The sequence below is a fragment of the Malurus melanocephalus genome, unplaced genomic scaffold, assembly GCF_030028575.1.
Source record: "Malurus melanocephalus ecotype Western Australia unplaced genomic scaffold, MMel_1.1 scaffold_169, whole genome shotgun sequence".
NCBI classification, from domain to species: domain Eukaryota; kingdom Metazoa; phylum Chordata; class Aves; order Passeriformes; family Maluridae; genus Malurus; species Malurus melanocephalus.
Window position 1 is genome coordinate 798,239 of NW_026623401.1, and position 18,106 is coordinate 816,344.

The window sequence follows — 18,106 nt, forward strand, 5'->3', positions numbered from 1 at the left end:
AATCTGATGGGAATGCAAAAGTTTGGATTACATTTAACAAAATTAATGTCTACCACACACACTTACTGCTTTCTGCAAAATATACACTGCACTGCTYCCATTCCAAAATCTTTCAATGGGACTTTTGCAACTGCTACCAACCAATGAGATCTCCACATCAGTCTGCAAACAAAAAATAGTTAAAGCTTTTAAAGACGCTGCATGGAGACACTGCATTTCAACTTTTTTTTCTACCAGAAATTGCAAAATTCAATCATTCCACAGTGTTTTTCAATTCTATTGCATCCATTCATGGCCTAATTGCAGCCTTCCAGTACCTGAAGGGAGCCTTCAGGAAAGATGGAGAGAGACCATTCACAAGAGAGTGGAGTGACAGGACAGGGGAGAATGACTTCAACTGCTAGAGAGTAGATTTAGATGGGATATTGAGAAGAAATCCTTCCCTGAGGGAGGGCAGGCCCTGGCACAGGGTGCCCTGAGAAGCTGTGGCTGCCCCTGGATCCCTGACAGTGTCCAAGGCCAGGTTGGACAGGGCTTGGAGCAACCTGGGACAGTGGAAGCTTCCCTGACCTGGCAGAGGATGGAATGGGGTGATCTTCAAGCTCCCTTTCAACCCACACCAGTCGATGATTTTACCTCATAGAGATAGGGGTGTTCAGGGATACGATCCTTTCCTTCTTCACGTATTCTAAAAAAAACCCAAAATGTTGAGATACACGACCTTTCCCCTCAGCGTTCCTCATTAAACAGCAACATTAGCCACATACACTGAACAACCCAGGGCGACAACCGGCGCCTCMGCAGCCTCCCCACAAACAGAGCCACACATCCCTCAGCAGAGCAGCGGAGACCCAGRGCAGTGACCCCGATCTGCATCGGAGCGGGAGCYCGGACAGCCCCRGGAACAGCCCGATCCCCACCGSAGCAGGAGGCCGGACAGCCYCGGGAAYAGCCCGATCCCCACCGGAGCAGGAGGCCGGACAGCCTCGGGAAYAGCCCGATCCCCACCGGAGCAGGAGGCCGGACAGCCTCGGGAATAGCCCGATCCCCACCGGAGCAGGAGGCCGGACAGCCCCGGGAAYAGCCCGATCCCCACCGGAGCAGGAGCCCGCTCAGGCCGCCGCCCGCCCGGCGCCGCCGCTCCGCCGCCATCGCCATTTCCACAATCGAACCTCCCGCCCACCGGCGCTAGCGATGGCTGTGAGGGGAGGGTGACGCGTCCTGCCGGATCCCTCCGCCGGAAGAGAGTCCCCTGCTTTGGCTGAGAATTGAGCCGAACAGAGGCTCCCGAAAGGCTCGAGATGGGCACGGCGGGGCCGGAGGGATCTGGACCGAGACGGGACCGGGGGTGGAGCTGGAGCTGAGGCTGGGACTAGGGTCGGGAGTTCACGGGCCGGCGCGGTGGAGGCGGCGGGCACGGAGCGGAGGGACATTGACGTAGCGAGGCGTGGGTAATAAGTCTTTCCTTTTCCGGTCGGGGCGCGGCGCTGACGGGCGGCCGCACGAGCAGCTCCGCCGCCATGGTGAGGGGAGCGCCGGGCCCGGCCCGGGGGCGCAGGGAGCCGCGGGGGGAGCGGGGCGGGCAGCGGGGCCGGGCTGGGGGAGCCGGGCCCGGCGGACAGGGCCGAGCCACGGGCAGCTCGGGGGCCGCGCTGGCGGCATGGGGCGCGCGGCCGCCATTTTGGGCCCGTCAGCGCTCGGCGGCCGCGTGGAGCCCGTGAGGGACCGAGCGGGGCCGGGCCTGGCTGAGCTCTGGCGAGAGCTCGGCTTGCTCCGCGTAAAGTCCGTCTTTCCTCGAGATGGGCACTCATCGCCATCTGGCAGCGCGTTATAGTTACCTTACTTTATTTATCTACAGCAAAACAGGCCCGACGGGAACATTTGCGCCCATGTACAGTGGGAAGAAAGGCTTTTGTAAATATCTTTTTTAACCTGCTTTTGTTGCAAAACAGGTTTTAAGAGGTCTTCGTCTAGAAGCAGGTTGCAAATTAATAATTTTATTGCCAGTGCAGTTCAGATTGTGCACTGATTCCTTCGCCCTGATTAAGTTTGTTGCTTGTATTGGGGTCACTGGGTGAACACTAGGGGCCAGAGCCTTGCTCATGACTAGTGTCACATGCAGAGATGGTCCTTCCATTGCTATTAGCTGGTTAGTTTTTTGGGTTCTGTAGTATTTTTAATACCTTTAAATTGAACTGCAGATTGGAAAGGAAATGAAGATGCTTTGCCTATTAACACGAGATTAATTAACAACAATATAATGTAGTGCTAAAAAAATTACTTTTAAAGGGTAGTATTCAGACTTGTAGCTATTTTTGGGCCTCCTTTTGGCAGGCAGCTGGTGCTGAGGGCAGTTTAATTTTTCACTGCACAATGTTTCAAGGATCAGAGATTGTTCAGAGGGTCCAGACTTCACTCTGTTGGTAATAGATAGGAAGTAGTTGTGAAGGGGTTTATTAAGGAGCCCAGAAATTCAACTCTAGATCAATTTTGCCCAAATGCCTTGGAAATCTATTCAATTTCAAGCCTCTGGTGTCATTTTCTGAACATGGATTGTGCTGGGGAGCACAAGTTTGAGTGAAATATTGCTGTGATGACGTAATTTGCGTCTTATCCAGTGCTCAGTGACAGTTGCCTGCTGTCAGCRTGCTGGCACTGCTGAGCTGACGACTCCTTTGTTCTGAGCAATATTTAAAGAATTGCATTGCCAGAAGTTTTATTTTACCTGCACTTAAGAGCTTCTCCTSTCCCAGGCTTGCGCTCGGCCGCTGATCTCCGTGTACTCCGAGAAGGGAGAGGCGTCGGGCAAGAACGTGACGCTGCCCGCCGTGTTCAAGGCGCCCATCCGGCCCGATGTTGTGAATTTCGTGCACACCAACTTGCGCAAGAACAACCGGCAGCCCTACGCCGTCAGCGAGCTCGCAGGTACGGCTGCCAYTGGGGCACAGAAACCAGCCCAGGACTGCTGGGTTCAAACAGAAATAAAGCTGGAATTGAGATAAGAGAAGTGCTTGTCAGAAGGGTKCTGTATAGAAGGCAAGGCCAGTGATTAATAGTCTGATTTTAAATGGTTTGAAATACAGTGTTTTATTATTCTGAGGAGCATCAGTGTTGTTTTGGGTTGTTCTGGGGTCTTACCTGAAGTGCATATTCTGGAAGTATCACAGTGCCAAGGTCCTCAAGTAGAATCTTCATTCTCTGCAAAGAGAACATAAAATACCTGRAAGTGTTTTAGGTGAAAACCCCTGCTCCAAATTGACCTTGTGAGACTTGACTGAGGCATTTACTAAGGACAAACGGCTGCAAATGGGTCTTTATTAGTTGGTTCAGTTGTAGGTGCAGATAACWTCTGCTTCCCAAGAAGCCTCTGCTAGGAACATGCCTTATTAACCTAATTTCTAAGTTTCACAAGAACATCTTAATTTGCTAGGTATAGCAGTGCCAAGTCAGGCCTCCAGATTGAGGATCAAGTTTAAAAATGAGTGTGTTAAAGATCTTAGGTCAGAATCAAGTTACCTTAATAGACTAAGAGTAAATTTTCCTAATCAGGATTTGTTTTGCTGAAATGATGAAATTCCACTTCATTGGTCCGTGTTTCTGAAACACATGATTGTGTGGAAGTTCTGATTGGTGCCTCRAGTTCAGCACCTCTCTGACTTTGGGACAATCACAGTGATGTCACTCTCTGAATGAACCTCTTTCTGTTGCAGGTCACCAGACCAGTGCSGAGTCATGGGGTACTGGGAGAGCTGTTGCCCGTATCCCACGAGTCCGGGGTGGTGGCACTCACCGCTCAGGCCAGGGTGCCTTTGGCAATGTATCCTTCCGTGGCTGTGCTGGCTTTGGGGGCATTGAACTGAGCCAGCAGAAAAGTTGTTAATTATCTAAATGTGAGATGGAATCCTTAYTTGAGGTAATGGCTGCAGCTCAGACTTGATTTGATGCGATTCCCACTCTTGAACTGTGTRACCCATTCTGCCTTGCCATGATGTCGTAATTTGCGCCTTACCCTGTGCTCAGGGACAGTTGCCTGCTGTCAGAGTCCTGGCACAGGTGGTTGACGACCCTTTAATGCTGAGCAAGCAATAGAGACTCACTTTGGGATAAGAAGGCTCCAAAAAGTTGTTCTTAACTGCAGCTCCCAGATGTGTCGCGGCGGCCGTATGTTCGCCCCGACCAAGACCTGGCGGCGCTGGCACCRCAGAGTGAACATCATGCAGAAGCGTTACGCCATCTGTTCTGCTCTGGCYGCCTCTGCCCTCCCAGCACTGGTCATGTCTAAAGGTGGGAATTCAGGCTCTGGAATTGTTTGTCTGAGCCCATGTTTGGTACTTTSTGGTGACTCCAAAGGAGTCTTGCAGTGCGATTTGGTTTGTGTTCATGGAAGCAAAGATTTCCTCAGTACTTGGGTATGCAAAGTCCTGTCTGATACAGACTTCTASGTCTCCACTGAAACTCCACTGCTCGGGTTACTGTGCCTGAGTTTATKTCATTAATTTTTATAATTAATTTATCCTGTATCATTATACAAAGCAATRACTTTGAGGAATAGGTCCATCCAASRTCAGTGAGCAACATAGTGTCTTGTGAAATCCTCTCTAGGCCACCGCATTGAGGAGATTCCAGAGCTTCCTCTGGTTGTTGARGACAAGGTGGAGGGCTACAAGAAAACCAAGGAAGCTGTTCTCCTCCTGAAGAAGCTTAAAGCTTGGAATGACATCAAAAAGGTGAGCTGGGAAGATCTGAAGAGCAAAACAAATGATAGAATTCAGCCATTGTTAAGTAGGAATTTCAAGTAGTTTAGTATTTTGACTGATAAGAATGATGAACTTCTCACTGGTCCGTGTTGCAGATCCKCAGTGATGATTGTGAAGTTCTGACTGAAGCAGTTCATTGTGTCTCCCAGGTGGGATTTGGGCTGTTGGGATATTCACAGTTGTCCCTTTTCCCAGGTTTACGCCTCCCAGCGCATGCGGGCYGGGAAGGGTAAGATGAGGAACCGCCGCCGCATCCAGCGCAGGGGACCCTGCATCATCTACAATGAGGACAACGGCATCATCAGAGCTTTCCGGAATATTCCAGGTAACTGACCTGGGACATGGTCACTCTTCTGCTGGGAGACTGCCTGGAATGATGAGATTCCACTTCATTGGTCCGTGTTTCTGAAACACATGATTGTGTGGAAGTTCTGACTTGCTGCAGTGTCTGATACGTTCTTTGTAAGAACCTGTTCTGGTGGTACTGGGGGTGTTTGTGACAAATTCTACAGCTGCTCCCAACCCTGAACTGCATTCGAGGCACTTAAAAATGAGTTTGCTGGTTTTGCCACTGGAAAAAAAGCTGATTATTATTAATTTTAAAATGACAGATTTTTATACATAGGTGTATGTAGCTCWAGTGTCAAAACCAAAAAGCCCCAATCTCTTTCTGTGTTCTTACCTGTTGCTTAGTCTCGCATWCCTTGATTTTAATTAGAAACTAAAGGGATTGCTTTGCCTGATTTCCTCCAGGAATCACTCTGCTCAATGTGAACAAGCTGAACCTGCTGCGACTTGCTCCTGGGGGCCACGTGGGGCGTTTCTGCATCTGGACAGAGAGCGCCTTCCGCAAGCTGGACGATCTGTACGGCACCTGGCGCAAGGCTGCCACGCTCAAGAGTGACTACAAGTGAGTGCAGTCATCCAGGCAGGCTGGGAGAGCAGCACCCTTTTTCCCAGGAAAAGGAATACTGGGACTTGCTCCTAAATGCCTGGTTTTGGACAATTAACCATGGTTTTATCACCCACTRACATTCTGAATGTTGGCTTCACAGCCTGCCAATGCACAAGATGACCAATACAGATATTGGAAGAATCATGAGAAGCCAGGAAATCCAGAAGGCCCTGCGTGCTCCAAAGTAAGTGATTATCTAATGAACAAAGGCTTTATAGGCAGGTCTGAAATCTCTTTCAGGCTGTGATTTCTTTATTTCTGGTATGAACACTAGGAATTGCAGTTTTCCAGATTTCAGGGATCATTTAGCAGAACTGGCATTGCAAAATGCGGTAATACGTGGCTGTGCTTTTCAGGAAGAAGATTCAGCGTAGGGTCCTGAAGAAGAACCCGCTGAAGAACCTGAGAATCATGATCAAGTTGAACCCGTACGCCAAAACCATGCGGCGCAACACCATCCTGCGGCACGCCCAGAATGTGAGTGGGGCTGGCACACGGAGGGCAGGGGCTGGTGATTCACATGTTCCACTGATTGATGATCTCTCTRTCTGTTTTAGCACAAACTTAAGGAAGAGAAGAAAGCCAAGGCCCAGGCCAAGCTGGCAGCCAAGGCCCCGGCTGCACCCAAGGCAGAGCCCGCTGCCAAGAAGGCCAAGACGGCCAAGACAGCCAAGCCGGCAGCGAAGGGCAAGACTGAGGCGAAGGGCAAGGCTGAGGCGTAACCGCAGCACTGCTGCACCGGGGTCCCTGCAGGGGCTGTGCCCGGGGTTTGTCACCAATAAATGCTGTTGGAACAGAGACAGCCGTGTCGGGTGTGGGTGTTGTGCAGGGGYTAAAGGGGAAATTTCCCGGAAGAGGAGAGGAGGGCGGTGCGGTGTGCCTGAGCCCGCGGGAGCCGGGAGTGCGCGATTCCCGCTGGAAGGGCCGCAGGRTGCTGTGCCCAGCGGTGACCGCGCGGTGGCGGCTGCCGCCCGGTTTGTGCCGTGCCACCGTGACGTCACGCAGGGCGGTCCATGACGTCACGGGGCGGGGCGCGGCGGTTCCTCCCCGCCGGCGGGGSCGCTGCGGGCGCGGCGCGGGCGGACCATGCTGAGCCGGCTGCAGGAGCTGCGCAGGGAGGAGGAGACGCTGCTGCGGGTCAAGGCGGCGCTGCACGATCAGCTCCGCCGGCTGCGGGTGCGGGGGACACCGCGGGGAATCCCGGGGACGGGGATGGGAACGGGGACGGGAGCGGCGGGAGCACCGCGGTGGGGCCGGGCCTGCCCTCGGAGCCTGCCCGCGCAACGCGGCCGCGCTCCAGCACAGGAGGGGCTCTCCGCCGGTTTGGGTCAGCGAAAAGGGCAGCAGTGAATTGCTGCCCTTGTTCCAGGTGTTCTGTGAACATGGCATCCATCTACTGGTACTCTGAGAGGTAGGGGACAGGTCTGAGAAGGACCTGCAATTGTCAGTGTATATCGGATACATTAAGAGATGAATGTGGTTGTGAGTGTGGCATACATCAAGAGATAAATGTGAGTGTGTGTGGGATACATCTCTTAACAGGTAAACGTAGTTGTGYATGGTTTGCCTTAGCTGATGGATAGAGAAGGGATAGTTTGAGGTAGCYGAATTAAAGACTAAATGGGTTTTGAGACTCCTGCATATCTTAATGAAAGAGCTTGGAACAGAATGCAGAAGGTTTAACAAAGCTTTCCCAAGCCTGACAGGTAGAAATCCCAAAATTCGGAGTCAGAAATGTTCAGTGTCCCACAGCCCGGGGTGGGTGCTGGGGCTGGCATGTTGGGTGTGTTAATGGAGCAGCAGGGATATCAGTGCAGCTCTGTGCAGGTGGAGGAGCTGGCGCTGCAGTCCATGATCAGGTCCGGCGAGGAGAACGTCCCTGTGCCGCTGTCAGCCCTTGCCGAGGACACTCAGCAGGTATGGGGGTCCCTGGGTGTGAGGGGGTCCCTGGGGTGTGAGGGGACCCGCGGCAGCTGTCAGCATCAGCACAACTGGGCTCTGCGTGCCTCTCCTGTACCGTTCCTCTGCTCACCTCATGCTTCCATCACTGCAGATCTGTAGAATGTCTGATTTGCTGCTGGTTTATGTTTCAGTTGGTTCCCTTTTTCCCGTCCCCAAAAGCAGCACCCTCTTCCCGAGGGGGTGGGAGTGCACCACCTGGTGCAGGTTCAGCTGACAGTTTGTGAAATGTTTGGTGTCGCACTGGTGACCGTGGGGTGGCACTGCTGCTGGGGATGGAGGCACGGGTGCTGCAGCTTCTCACTCAGCACATGGCCAGCCTGACCCAGGTGCAGCTTTTCCATGGAGAACAGGGAACTGCTGCTGTCATGGGCTCTCAGTCAGCAGTTCTAGCTCTGAGATCTTTAATTAACAGTGACTGCACAGCTTTAATTGTGATTTGAGAAGCATTTGGTATCATTGCTGGGTTTGATAATCAGCTCTTTTCTYGTGACAGACCCTGGGGCAGATGGACAATGAAACTGCCATCAACCAAACCGAGTTACACCTCAGTCTTCAGAATGATAAAGAGGAGGAGGAGGAGGAAGAGGAGGAGGAATCTGATTCTTGAGAGAAAAAATATCAGAGCTGGTTTTTGATACAGACTCAGGAATTTCTTCTTCATTCATTTAAAACTCACCAACTGATTCCCATTTTGTGCTGTGTGTGAATATTTGATATATCAGAGTCAAGGGAAGTGACACTGAACACRTGGATGTCACAGGCTGGGCACATCTTGACTCAGATGTTGAAAGAACAAAAATCTGCTGCACAAATATGTAGCGTAATCCATTCCACATTTCAAACCTMATGTAGCTCTTAGAACATCTTTGTATGTGGAAGGGAGAAGTAATTGAGCAACCGGACTAATTAACACATGCACTAAAAGCAATAACTTGTCTGTTCTCACTTCATGATGTGAGAAACAAAACCAGGTCCTGGTTTTTGGAGGCTGGTGCTGAACCAGTGATTCTATTACAACCTCACTTGCCTAMACTGGGAATTTAAGATACAGGGTGAGAAAAGATGTGTCCAGGGTTGTCTCCAGCTGCTGTGTGCTCGGTTCCATGGAGTTCCTCCCAGAGTTCTCCCAGTGGCAGCTCAATTCTGAGCACAGCAGRGAGGTCTCTCTGTACCCCTGGTGCTCTTCAGGTCTGTCAGAATGTCCCAGAGAAGGACTTTCTACTCCTGCTCTTTCAGAGTAGCAGCCAAGGAGCCTTTTATTTGTCCATGAATTGTAGAGTAAGAATTGATCCGTGGTGCTTGTAATAAGGAGCTCATACTCTGAAATTGGTGTTATTTTCTTTTTCTCTTGTTGTAACCTTGTAAGTCACAGCAAGGCCACCTGCTTTCATGTGATCCTCGAGGAGGAACATGGGTTTAAGAACTTAGTTATAAATGGAAAGTGATGTGAAATCTCCACAGCCTTTGYATTTGGAAAAGTGTCTGGTATCCTGGGGATGGTCAGAACTCACATCCAGCCTCCTGTGAGTTCCTGCCACTGCTTAATGAGTGTTAATTTGACTCGTGTTTGCTTTGTACCAATGGAAACTGTTGGGATGTAAATGTAGCTTCATTCTGTACTAAATACTAAYTTGGTTTTGAGTATCCTGGATGTCTTAATGAAGGAACTTAGAACAGGAGTGAAGAAATTGTTTAACAAAGCTTTCCCAAACCTGAAAGGTAAAAAAACCCAAAAGTCTGAGCCAAAATGTTACAGTCCAGTAAGCCCTTGAAGTGATGTGTGAAGGGAGGAGCTCAGGAGCCATCCTGGCCTCTTGGCACATTTCAGCTGCAAAGGGTAATTCTGACTGTGGAAAAACATTATTTGTGCCCAGCATGGTCCASAGTAGTTTCCATGGATGTAATCCCTTGCTTTTGGGTTTGAACAGCCCAGTTCTAGCGCATGTTGCAATAAAGTTCTTTTCCTGCTGTCCTTACATAGAACTCTGCTTGCAGTGCCTGAATTATTGATGTCTGGGGGGGGGGGGCAACCCCACGTGGGAGTTAAACCTAAAACCTTGCTGGGTATTTCTTTCAGCAAACAGGAACAGGTTCTGGGGTAGTTCTGTTTTCTGGGTGCAAGTAAAGCTCGGGGAAGGGTTTAATTTAATTTACACTCTCCCAGCTGTCACTGCAGGCCCCATTCCTGCCAGGACACGCTGGAGGAAGCCTTGGATGTGTCAATGAGTCATTTCCTGCTGCTGCTGGGCCCAGGGCTGTGCCAGCCCTTTGATACCCGATCCTGTTGGCYGTGAGAAGTTCATGTCCCGCTGCTGGGGATTCCTTTGGGGGRAGAATTCCAGGCATTTCCTCATCCAAAGCATCCTTTCAAGGAGCTGAAATTTATCGTGCAGTGACCAGATGAAAGCCTTGGTCAAGTTTTAAAAAAAGCTTCAAGAAGTTACTTGATAATATATTTATTAAGAGAACCCATTGCTAAACATCTGAGAGAATAAAACAATAAAGGATTTTCATACACTTTTAGACACTAAACACAGTTGTCATGAACCTTTAGGTTAAAAGAAAGCAAAGTGCTTGGATCATTGTCTTGATTCCGTAGGACACTTCCAAAAACTAAACCTTTAAAAATCAATTAGAAAGACGTACATCACTAAATCCAAGGATGATGATATGTTCGAAAAATAAATATAGAAATATGAACAAGTCTACAATTAGAATATCGCCCTGTGCATTCCAAGAAATGCAGAGCTCTTGCCTTCTTCACCTGCAGAGAGAGAGAGATCTCTAGACAACAGCAACATTGGAGCCAGGAGGCCTAACTTTCGGGTACAGCTGGGCAGCAGCAAAGCATGCTCACAGACAGGCTCGGAGCATCCCGATCCCGAGCCCRGGGGAGCTCAGGGAAAGCATGATTGAAGTACCAACGATTTACAAAGAGTCTTGATAAAGTTCAAACAAGCCAGGGGCCGACCCCCCCACGCAGTGATATTTTCATTAAGAAAGAATATCCATAATCACCTAAAATCAGCAAGCACTGGAACTTACACAGCTTACATTTGGTCAGTGAACGACGGAACCCGGTACGATACCAATTAGTTTAGGACGAGATTTAAAACCGTTTGGCACATGCTATCAAGACATTCTTCCTTAAGAGGTGAAATACATGTTTGAACAGGTACAAGCTGAGGAAGGAGGACCAGAAGAGCGTGGTGGTTACCAGAGGTACAGTCCAGGAGCTTTGGGCCGGGCTCAGACGCCGGCRGCGTGCGTGGGGGTGCTGGGCTGGTTAAGGCCGATGGTGGAGCAGAGCCACCCCGCAAAATCCACCTCCTCYGCCTCGGATCTCTTAATGAAAGCGTGGATCTGGGCACGGGAGAGCAGGGTCAGTGTGCCAGCATRACAACACCCTCAGCAACACCCAACCCAATAAACCCACCGGCAGCCATCAAGCTGTAAAACTTTMCAAACCGCGCGGAAAGCTTTGCCATGGGATTGCAGAAACAATCGGCGCATGGCAAAGCATCCCAGAGGAATCCTGCCCCGGTGCCTGTTGCAGAGCACTTACACGGCAGAAACGATAAGGATGTGACTCAGCCACTCGAGATAATGCTCTGGAAAATGTCTGCCTGGGCACTGAAAGGCTTTTTTGTAATAGAAAGAGTCTGCCTGCATTTGGCACCATTACTGTGCAGCAGGATCAGGGCAGGGAAAACCTGATTTTCTGCAGTAYGACTGAAATCCTGGCACTGCACATGAAAACTGTAAAAAGATGCACTGAAACTGATACGGTGATTTCATACAGGGAAAATGCAGGATTTGTTTGTGTCTAGTTCTACAGATTTTGCAAGACAAAACTGGTAAAAAAGACAGAAATTTTGTGTTTCACAACAGATGATTAAAAACGTATTTAATTAGTCCATATGGTATGTGGAGCTTTGTTCTTTTGTCCTCCTAAAAGTATTCATCAATATTATTAACTCATAACTCGAAAGAGAATTCTTTTGCTAATTAATCCAAGTCACCCGTTGTGATTAGCAAATCAGACTCCACAGCCCAGCAGAGTTTTGGTCTCCCTGACAGCCCCTCCTGCAGAATGGTGTGAAACTGCAGCCCCTTGATCTCAGAAAAGCTGCTCCTCCTGGAGCTGAGCTGCTCCAGGGCCACCAGCTGCCCTCGAGGCCACCTGCTCTGATCTGCTCTGGGCCAGCTGAGGAAGCCAAACCTGCCTGGGAAAGTGCTCTTAGATGGAATTAAAAACCTTCACTTACCATCAGCTGCTTCAAGTCAGCTCTCTCAGCAGGATTTTTAATTAAACTGGGRAAACACAAAGCGTTACACAAGCTTCACTCTGTTGTCTTTGAAAATAAGGATCGAGTTGTGTCATGTTGGTTGGGACTGCTCTGCTCTGATGACAGCACTCGATAAAAGCATCAGGTGCTCTCAAACAGAGATGGGAGCCTGCAGTTCCCTTCTGTGGGTTCCACAGCTCTGGGTAAGAAATCCTGAGTTGTCTGAGACTGATGAATCTCAGAGAGAGTTTTAGATAAACCAAGCTGGAGAGATAAATCCCATTCCAACTAAAACAGGAACCACTTTATCCCTCATGTTTCTTTCCCCCAAGTCTCTTCAAGCTCAGGACCAAGTAGGGTTATTGCACTACTGKTCCTCCTTCTGGAAGCTGTAAATACATATATTTAATAAATTAACTGTGGCATCAGTCCCTAAAGAATAATCTCAGTTGCAGACAGCAGCAGAAATCCAGGGCTGAAGAGGGGAACACCTCTGAGCCCTGGGGCTCTCTCTGGGTGCACGTGCTGCCTGTCAGGTGAACTTCAGGCACTTTAACACACAAAGAGGATTATGCTGATTGCAATCCCTTCCATTAGCCCTGGACTGGAGCAGTGACTCTGCCAAGTGACTCTGTGCCTGACAGACACACACAGCAGGGCTGTCCCTTTGCCACCCGGCCAGAGGGAAATCACAGACAAAATACTCACCATTTGTTAACAAAATCTTGAAATTCGGAGCCAAAGACACCATTGGGCAGTTTTGGAGGTGGCTACAAATAAATAAATACATTTTAAACAYCAGCAATCATTGAGTATAACCAACACATCACAATCCACGATCCACCTGAGCAAAGCTGTAAAACCCTGCCTGGTTTGGATTGTTACTCCCAGCTGCAGGATTTCAGGTGTTTCAGTAATAAATCAGAGTTTCCCTGTTATGGAGTGGGTTTTGTTGGGTTTTATTTGRTTGTTGGTTTGTTTGTTTGATTTTCTCTCCACACACTCCTGAAAAGGGTGAGCACAGCCTCATCAAAGAAAGCTCAGAGCACTAATTAGCACCCTGTCATTCTCCACACTGCTAAGGGAAGATGCCCTGCACATCAATACTTCCATAATACTTTTGATCTAAATTTCCTGTCCCTGGGAATGAGTTTGTTCAGGCTCTGAATTCAAAAAGAATTCTGACAAATAAAGAAGAGGGGCCACATAAACCTGCACATTACTGCCTTGTCCTCCAGGACTGCTACAGGATCAGCTTTCATCCTCACACTGGGGCCTTGCAAACACCTCCACTGGGTCACTTTTCTGTACAGAGCAGAGACAAGGCCTGCACTCCTCCCTTGCTTGAAGGTGGTTGTGCTAAATCAGAGGTGGCACACGAAAATCTTGCCAAATTCTCATCTACTGCAGCTTTTCAGCCCAAACTGACCCCCTCAGGGGTGCTGCAAGGGCAGGGCCACGGCAGCTGAAGTAATTCAATGCTCACTCTATCCCCAGAGCTAGTGCTGGCAGATTGGAGTGTTATATAATATGCAAAATAGATTTGTAATCTGAGAGAATTGTGCAAGCGGATGAGTTACAGAAGCAATTTATCAATTTATCAGTGGCACAGGCAATGCAGGCACCCAGACATCAACTGTGCCTTTTAAATGGGTGAGCTGGACAGTTTTCAATAATTCATCCAGCTGGAACAATTGTTATCCAGCTGCTACAAATGACARCTAACATGGACATGCTATTATTTTATTTTTGGAAGAGCGTGAGCAGTGGAGTCACACAAGTTTCAGTGGTACTTGTGAAAATACTGCAGACACACAATCCATTCTAAAATATCAATCTCCAACCAGCCTTGGAGCTCAGCTGTTTGAAAGGTAAAAGAACTGTGAATTAGGTTGGTCATTAGACTAAACAGCACCGAGCCCCCAGATTCCAGGATGCTTTAAGAATTCACAGTGGTAAAGTGCAGATTTGGATGTTYATAAATTACCTCATTGACGATGTAATCCAGAAGCTCAAAGATTGCCATTGGGGGCCTGCTGTCCGATCCATARGCTGGGGAGGAAAGGGATAAATGGGATAACACAGTTACTCTCCCTCCATGGCAGGGGTGCTTTAGGAAACCCACATCTGACACTACTGACACCTGGCACCCAGCAGATTTACAGGAAAAAGGTGCAGCAGCAACAGGGTCATGCTTTCCTGCCAGGAGACATTCCCAGGTCTGATCCAAAGCATTCACTCCMCTGGGAATCCTCTGCTGCACTTGGGTCAGCATCTCAGAGAGCCAGAGGAACAGAGCAGGGTCTCAGTAACGGGGCTGATCATGAGAACCATCAACAATGGGTCTCAGTGCTCTGTTCTCAGATGGCTCCCCACAGTGCAGCAGAGCCAGGTGCCCAATGCAACCCTGTTTTTTAAGAGTTTAAAGCCCCACTGTGCAGACCAAGATCAGATAAAAAAGACCTCAAAGCAGCCAGAAAAGGGAATGAATGGAAGCGTGCTGTAACTCACAGCTCATCGGCCGGCCGGGGGCTCTCTGCCTGGGCGAGGTCTCTGTCACTGGAGAATCCCCCTCCACGGGGCAGCCAAACATCAATTCCAGCTCCTTGGAGTCYGGAGGGGGGATGGGGTACCTGCCAATGGCCATTTCCACCAGGGACAGCCCCATGCTCCAGATATCCGACTGCACCGAGTAGTGAGTGCCCTGCAGCCTCTCCGGCTGCAAAACAAAGGCGAGGGGAGGAGAGGACGGTTTGTAAAAGAAATTTAAAAAAAAATACATTCTGTAATAACCTGGATAAAGTGATGGATGAAACCCTAACTTATTAGTACAGCATGCTCAAATGAGTGACTTATTGGTGTTTTCCTGGAAATCCATCCTCTGTATTTCCTGAAGCTCCCCAAACATTCCATCAGTGCAAAGAACTGAGAGACTTTTCACAAATTAATCTCTCATGTGCTGTTTTATTTCTTTAGCACAAATCTAATTGAAGTATCACACAAGACTCTGCAGGCAAGATCAGACTCAATCAAAAATACATTTTGTATTGTCTTTAGGAGATTCACACACTGGAAAGATATTTAGGTACAGGATTGGCGTTGGTCAGTTGAATCATGATCAGAAGTGTTTGTGGCTATTCCAGTCCCACTGCTTCACAGAGCCTCAGTTCTGACCAGTGCATTCACCTCCTGTTTCTGCCAAAACCTGCAAATGAGTCCTGCACCAACTCCTTTGGCTTGGTTTTTGCACCTGCTTTGTCAGCCTGTGTTCAGTGCTGAATAGGGTTCCTGCAATTATTAATCCATTGATCTACTTCACCCTCAGATCCATTTTTCCTRAGAGCTCTCAAGGAAAATGGTAATTTTTCTGTATTTTTTAAAATCGAGCTCATATTTTACCAAAACGGTGCAGATTCTTGCCTGGTTACATGCACATATTGGAAAAATACATATGCAATTTGAAACTCCCTCTCAGAAAATGTGARAATGCAGCAAAGCCTCTTCTATCAAAGCCACGATCATAAGTGGTGATAGTTCTGTTTCATCAGTTTTGTAGCATTCACTGAGGTTGTATCTGAGTTTTCTAGAGTGTCCCACCTCAGGCAGTTCCATCTGGACAAACTCCACAACTGCTGGACAACACTAGAGATGCCCAAATCCCAAAATTTTCATAAAAGTGTGAAGGAGGAAGTGGGTGGGTGAGAAAAAGCAGGAAACCGAGAGAGCACTTGTTATACAAATATAACTAAAATCTAGAAATTTTTTCAAGTTAAAGGTTGCACACACCTCCATGTGGGAGAAAGGGACGTGTGGCATGTAATAATAACTCTGTCTGTTGGTGTGTGGATAGAAGTGTGCAAAGGSAGCTACTGCAAGAAAAGATCCTTCAGACATGACCAAAACAAAATCCCCCTCATGGCTCAGTTTGTGATGCTGATCCCTTAGGATTTCAGCYTCTCTGAAATATTTTCCATGTCTCTGTGASCCTGTAATTCTTTAGTGTTTAACTCCAGACTCCATATCCAATACTGAGCTCCTGCTCTCCCATTTTCAGACAAAACAATTCCTCTGCAGCCCCAAACTCAAGGACACCTCCCTGTGCCAGGCCCCAGGAGATGGAAACAACAGAGAATTGGGGGGAGAAAACTTGGAGTCAATGACTGCATTGGCTGCAGCTGCAATTGGAGGATTCAGCCTCAATGTGCAAATGGACAAAAGCGACAAAGTGTGAAAATCCCGTGAACCATTGTCCATTGTGGGTGCACCCCTGGCTGGGCTGGGACTGCCCTGAATGCACCTGAAGGCCCTGCCATGAACAGAACTGCTTTGGATTCTCTCAATTCTGTCCAGCCTCTGGTTTSGGTGAGCTGGATTTTAGGCATCAATGCCAGAGAGCAAAGCCAAACCTCTGTGTGTGGAAACAATAAAAGCTGAGGGCAGACAGCACTTGGCTCTCATCTCTCYGCCTGGAAGAGACAGAAAAAGGCAGGAGCATGGACGAGCTGGAGCTGAGGGTTTGGTTTTGCTCATTAGCAGCAGCCCCAGGTGTGTGTGAGCACTTCAGCCCCAGCTCCAGTCCCAGCGTGTCACCGAGCTGAGGTGACACCGAGACAATGCAGGGCTCATGCTGAACAGAGGCTGCATTAAAGCTTTCCTGCCTTGAGGTCTGAGCCCACACAGCTTTAATCCTACAGCCAGAGCYGGGAACAACTGCACCAGTTAATTGTGTGCTGAGCGAGGGGGGTGGGAATAAAAGAGCAGCTATTTCCATCAGCTGGGGCTTGCACACCGTGCACAGAGAAGCTCCAAAATGCTCCTCATCCACAGAACACCCTGCAAACAGCCCCAGATGAACTCTGTGCCCACAGCAGCCACTCCCAGTTCTGCTGGGATCTGGGAGCAGTCCCACCAGGTGCTGGTGAGGCAGCACTTTGCCTGCATTTGATCCCAGCAAATGCTGGGGYGGGACGAGAACCACACTCCCAAAGGAAAACAAACCCTAAACACTRGGCTTTTTTGGGAGACACACGTGCACAACCCCCAGATGCAAAAACTGGCTGATTCTGCAGCGTAGACACAGCCCYATCTCCTCTGGAGTGTTATAAATATTCCAGGTTCTTGGCTTTTCCTGCAACAGCTCTTCCCCCACAYGCACAATCTGATACGACACCGGGATATTCCTGGAATGCAGGAAGAGCTGAACCACCAACAGCAGCAGGAGCAGCAACAGTTGCTTCTTGTTTGATCACCAGAACTGGGACAGCTCAACCCCAACAAAGTCAGAGCTGTAAAATCTGCACTCAAATCTGTACTTACAGACATGTAGGAGCGTGTGCCAACAAAGGAGTTTGCCATAGAATCTATCAGCTGCCCACTGACACCAAAGTCACAGAGCTTGATTTCACCTCTAGAGTTTACCAAAATGTTGGATGGTTTAACATCTGGAAAATAATAATAAAACAAAAAAAGAATGGATRATTTAAGAGATAAAATGGAAAATCTGACAATGAAAGGTGAGAATTCTCACGTGCTTCCCTTTGTCTTCCTTCTGTGACACAACTCTGTCCCTTCTCTGGGAATAATCTGAAATTTGGTTCCCTCCCAGGTCCATTYCACAGACTCTCTATTTAACTACAGATAAAGAAAAATAAATATTTGAAATTACACATGCAAAAAAGGGTCATCAGCTTTTTGCTTTCATCCTGTTTCCTGGCTTTTAAATCTTAGGTTTAGGCATCCACATSCTCCTTGCAGATAAATGATCTCCTTTGAGATAAATAAGTGTACAGCAGCATAACTCCTCTCAAATTGATGATCCTTTGCCTAGAAATGATCAATAAAGAGGCCCTACATATTTATTTTACAAAGGTCAAYGAATTGCAGCAGCCACACTATCATTCCTTCATATCTACACAGGCATCAATCATCCTGTGGCCAAACACTTCCTGGAGTGAGTTCTTGTTTCCTGGGTTTGGGKTTGTTTGGGGTTTTTTGGGGTGGTGGTCTTGGGTTTGTTTGTTGGTTTAGACTTGTTTGGTTTTTTTTAAAAAAAAAAAGCTCTGAAAAAATAATTTTGCTATTATTGAAAATGTGCATTTAAAATACTTCGAGGTTGTTTTTCCTGTGATAGAACCCCCTTGTGA

General features: G+C 48.5%; 3 protein-coding genes and 5 non-coding genes across 8 annotated transcripts in view; 7 read left to right on the forward strand and 1 right to left on the reverse strand.

Moving 5' to 3' along the window:
- The first annotated feature begins 1,445 nt into the window (after positions 1 to 1,445).
- Positions 1,446 to 6,510, forward strand: RPL4 (ribosomal protein L4). The gene is made up of 10 exons (XM_057372298.1): positions 1,446 to 1,523; positions 2,754 to 2,925; positions 3,711 to 3,817; positions 4,146 to 4,284; positions 4,603 to 4,727; positions 4,953 to 5,082; positions 5,511 to 5,667; positions 5,813 to 5,896; positions 6,069 to 6,189; positions 6,270 to 6,510. The coding sequence occupies exons 1-10, from the start codon at positions 1,521 to 1,523 to the stop codon at positions 6,432 to 6,434; spliced, it is 1,203 nt and encodes a 400-aa protein (XP_057228281.1). The 5' UTR covers positions 1,446 to 1,520; the 3' UTR covers positions 6,435 to 6,510.
- LOC130577169 (small nucleolar RNA SNORD16) lies at positions 2,587 to 2,687 on the forward strand. Its single transcript, XR_008965745.1, has one exon. It is a non-coding gene; the product is annotated as a small nucleolar RNA SNORD16 (small nucleolar RNA).
- On the forward strand, positions 3,561 to 3,631 carry LOC130577163 (small nucleolar RNA SNORD18). Its single transcript, XR_008965739.1, has one exon. It is a non-coding gene; the product is annotated as a small nucleolar RNA SNORD18 (small nucleolar RNA).
- On the forward strand, positions 3,982 to 4,081 carry LOC130577168 (small nucleolar RNA SNORD16). The gene has a single exon (XR_008965744.1). It is a non-coding gene; the product is annotated as a small nucleolar RNA SNORD16 (small nucleolar RNA).
- Positions 4,817 to 4,884, forward strand: LOC130577167 (small nucleolar RNA SNORD18). Its single transcript, XR_008965743.1, has one exon. It is a non-coding gene; the product is annotated as a small nucleolar RNA SNORD18 (small nucleolar RNA).
- On the forward strand, positions 5,126 to 5,196 carry LOC130577166 (small nucleolar RNA SNORD18). The gene has a single exon (XR_008965742.1). It is a non-coding gene; the product is annotated as a small nucleolar RNA SNORD18 (small nucleolar RNA).
- A 233-nt stretch (positions 6,511 to 6,743) lies between the features above and the next one.
- Positions 6,744 to 9,657, forward strand: SNAPC5 (small nuclear RNA activating complex polypeptide 5). The gene is made up of 3 exons (XM_057372301.1): positions 6,744 to 6,888; positions 7,540 to 7,629; positions 8,168 to 9,657. The coding sequence occupies exons 1-3, from the start codon at positions 6,799 to 6,801 to the stop codon at positions 8,279 to 8,281; spliced, it is 294 nt and encodes a 97-aa protein (XP_057228284.1). The 5' UTR covers positions 6,744 to 6,798; the 3' UTR covers positions 8,282 to 9,657.
- Positions 9,658 to 10,100: 443 nt separating this feature from the next.
- MAP2K1 (mitogen-activated protein kinase kinase 1) overlaps positions 10,101 to 18,106 on the reverse strand; it is a 32,603-nt gene continuing 24,597 nt past the window's right edge. The window contains exons 6-11 of the mRNA XM_057372299.1: positions 17,280 to 17,404; positions 14,475 to 14,682; positions 13,951 to 14,015; positions 12,672 to 12,733; positions 11,943 to 11,988; positions 10,101 to 11,037 (exon numbers count right to left, since the gene is read on the reverse strand). Of these exons, the coding sequence (XP_057228282.1) occupies positions 10,924 to 11,037; positions 11,943 to 11,988; positions 12,672 to 12,733; positions 13,951 to 14,015; positions 14,475 to 14,682; positions 17,280 to 17,404 (620 nt within the window). The 3' untranslated portion in view covers positions 10,101 to 10,923. The remainder of the gene's footprint in view (positions 11,038 to 11,942; positions 11,989 to 12,671; positions 12,734 to 13,950; positions 14,016 to 14,474; positions 14,683 to 17,279; positions 17,405 to 18,106) is intronic.

What these genes read in the sequence shown, in the direction of transcription:
- SNAPC5 (XM_057372301.1), top strand. Translation starts at nt 6,799, where the DNA reads ATGCTGAGCCGGCTGCAGGAGCTGCGCAGGGAGGAGGAGACGCTGCTG. An exon ending in ATCAGCTCCGCCGGCTGCGG is followed by an intron (nt 6,889 to 7,539) that starts GTGCGGGGGACA and finishes AGCTCTGTGCAG; the next exon opens with GTGGAGGAGCTGGCGCTGCA.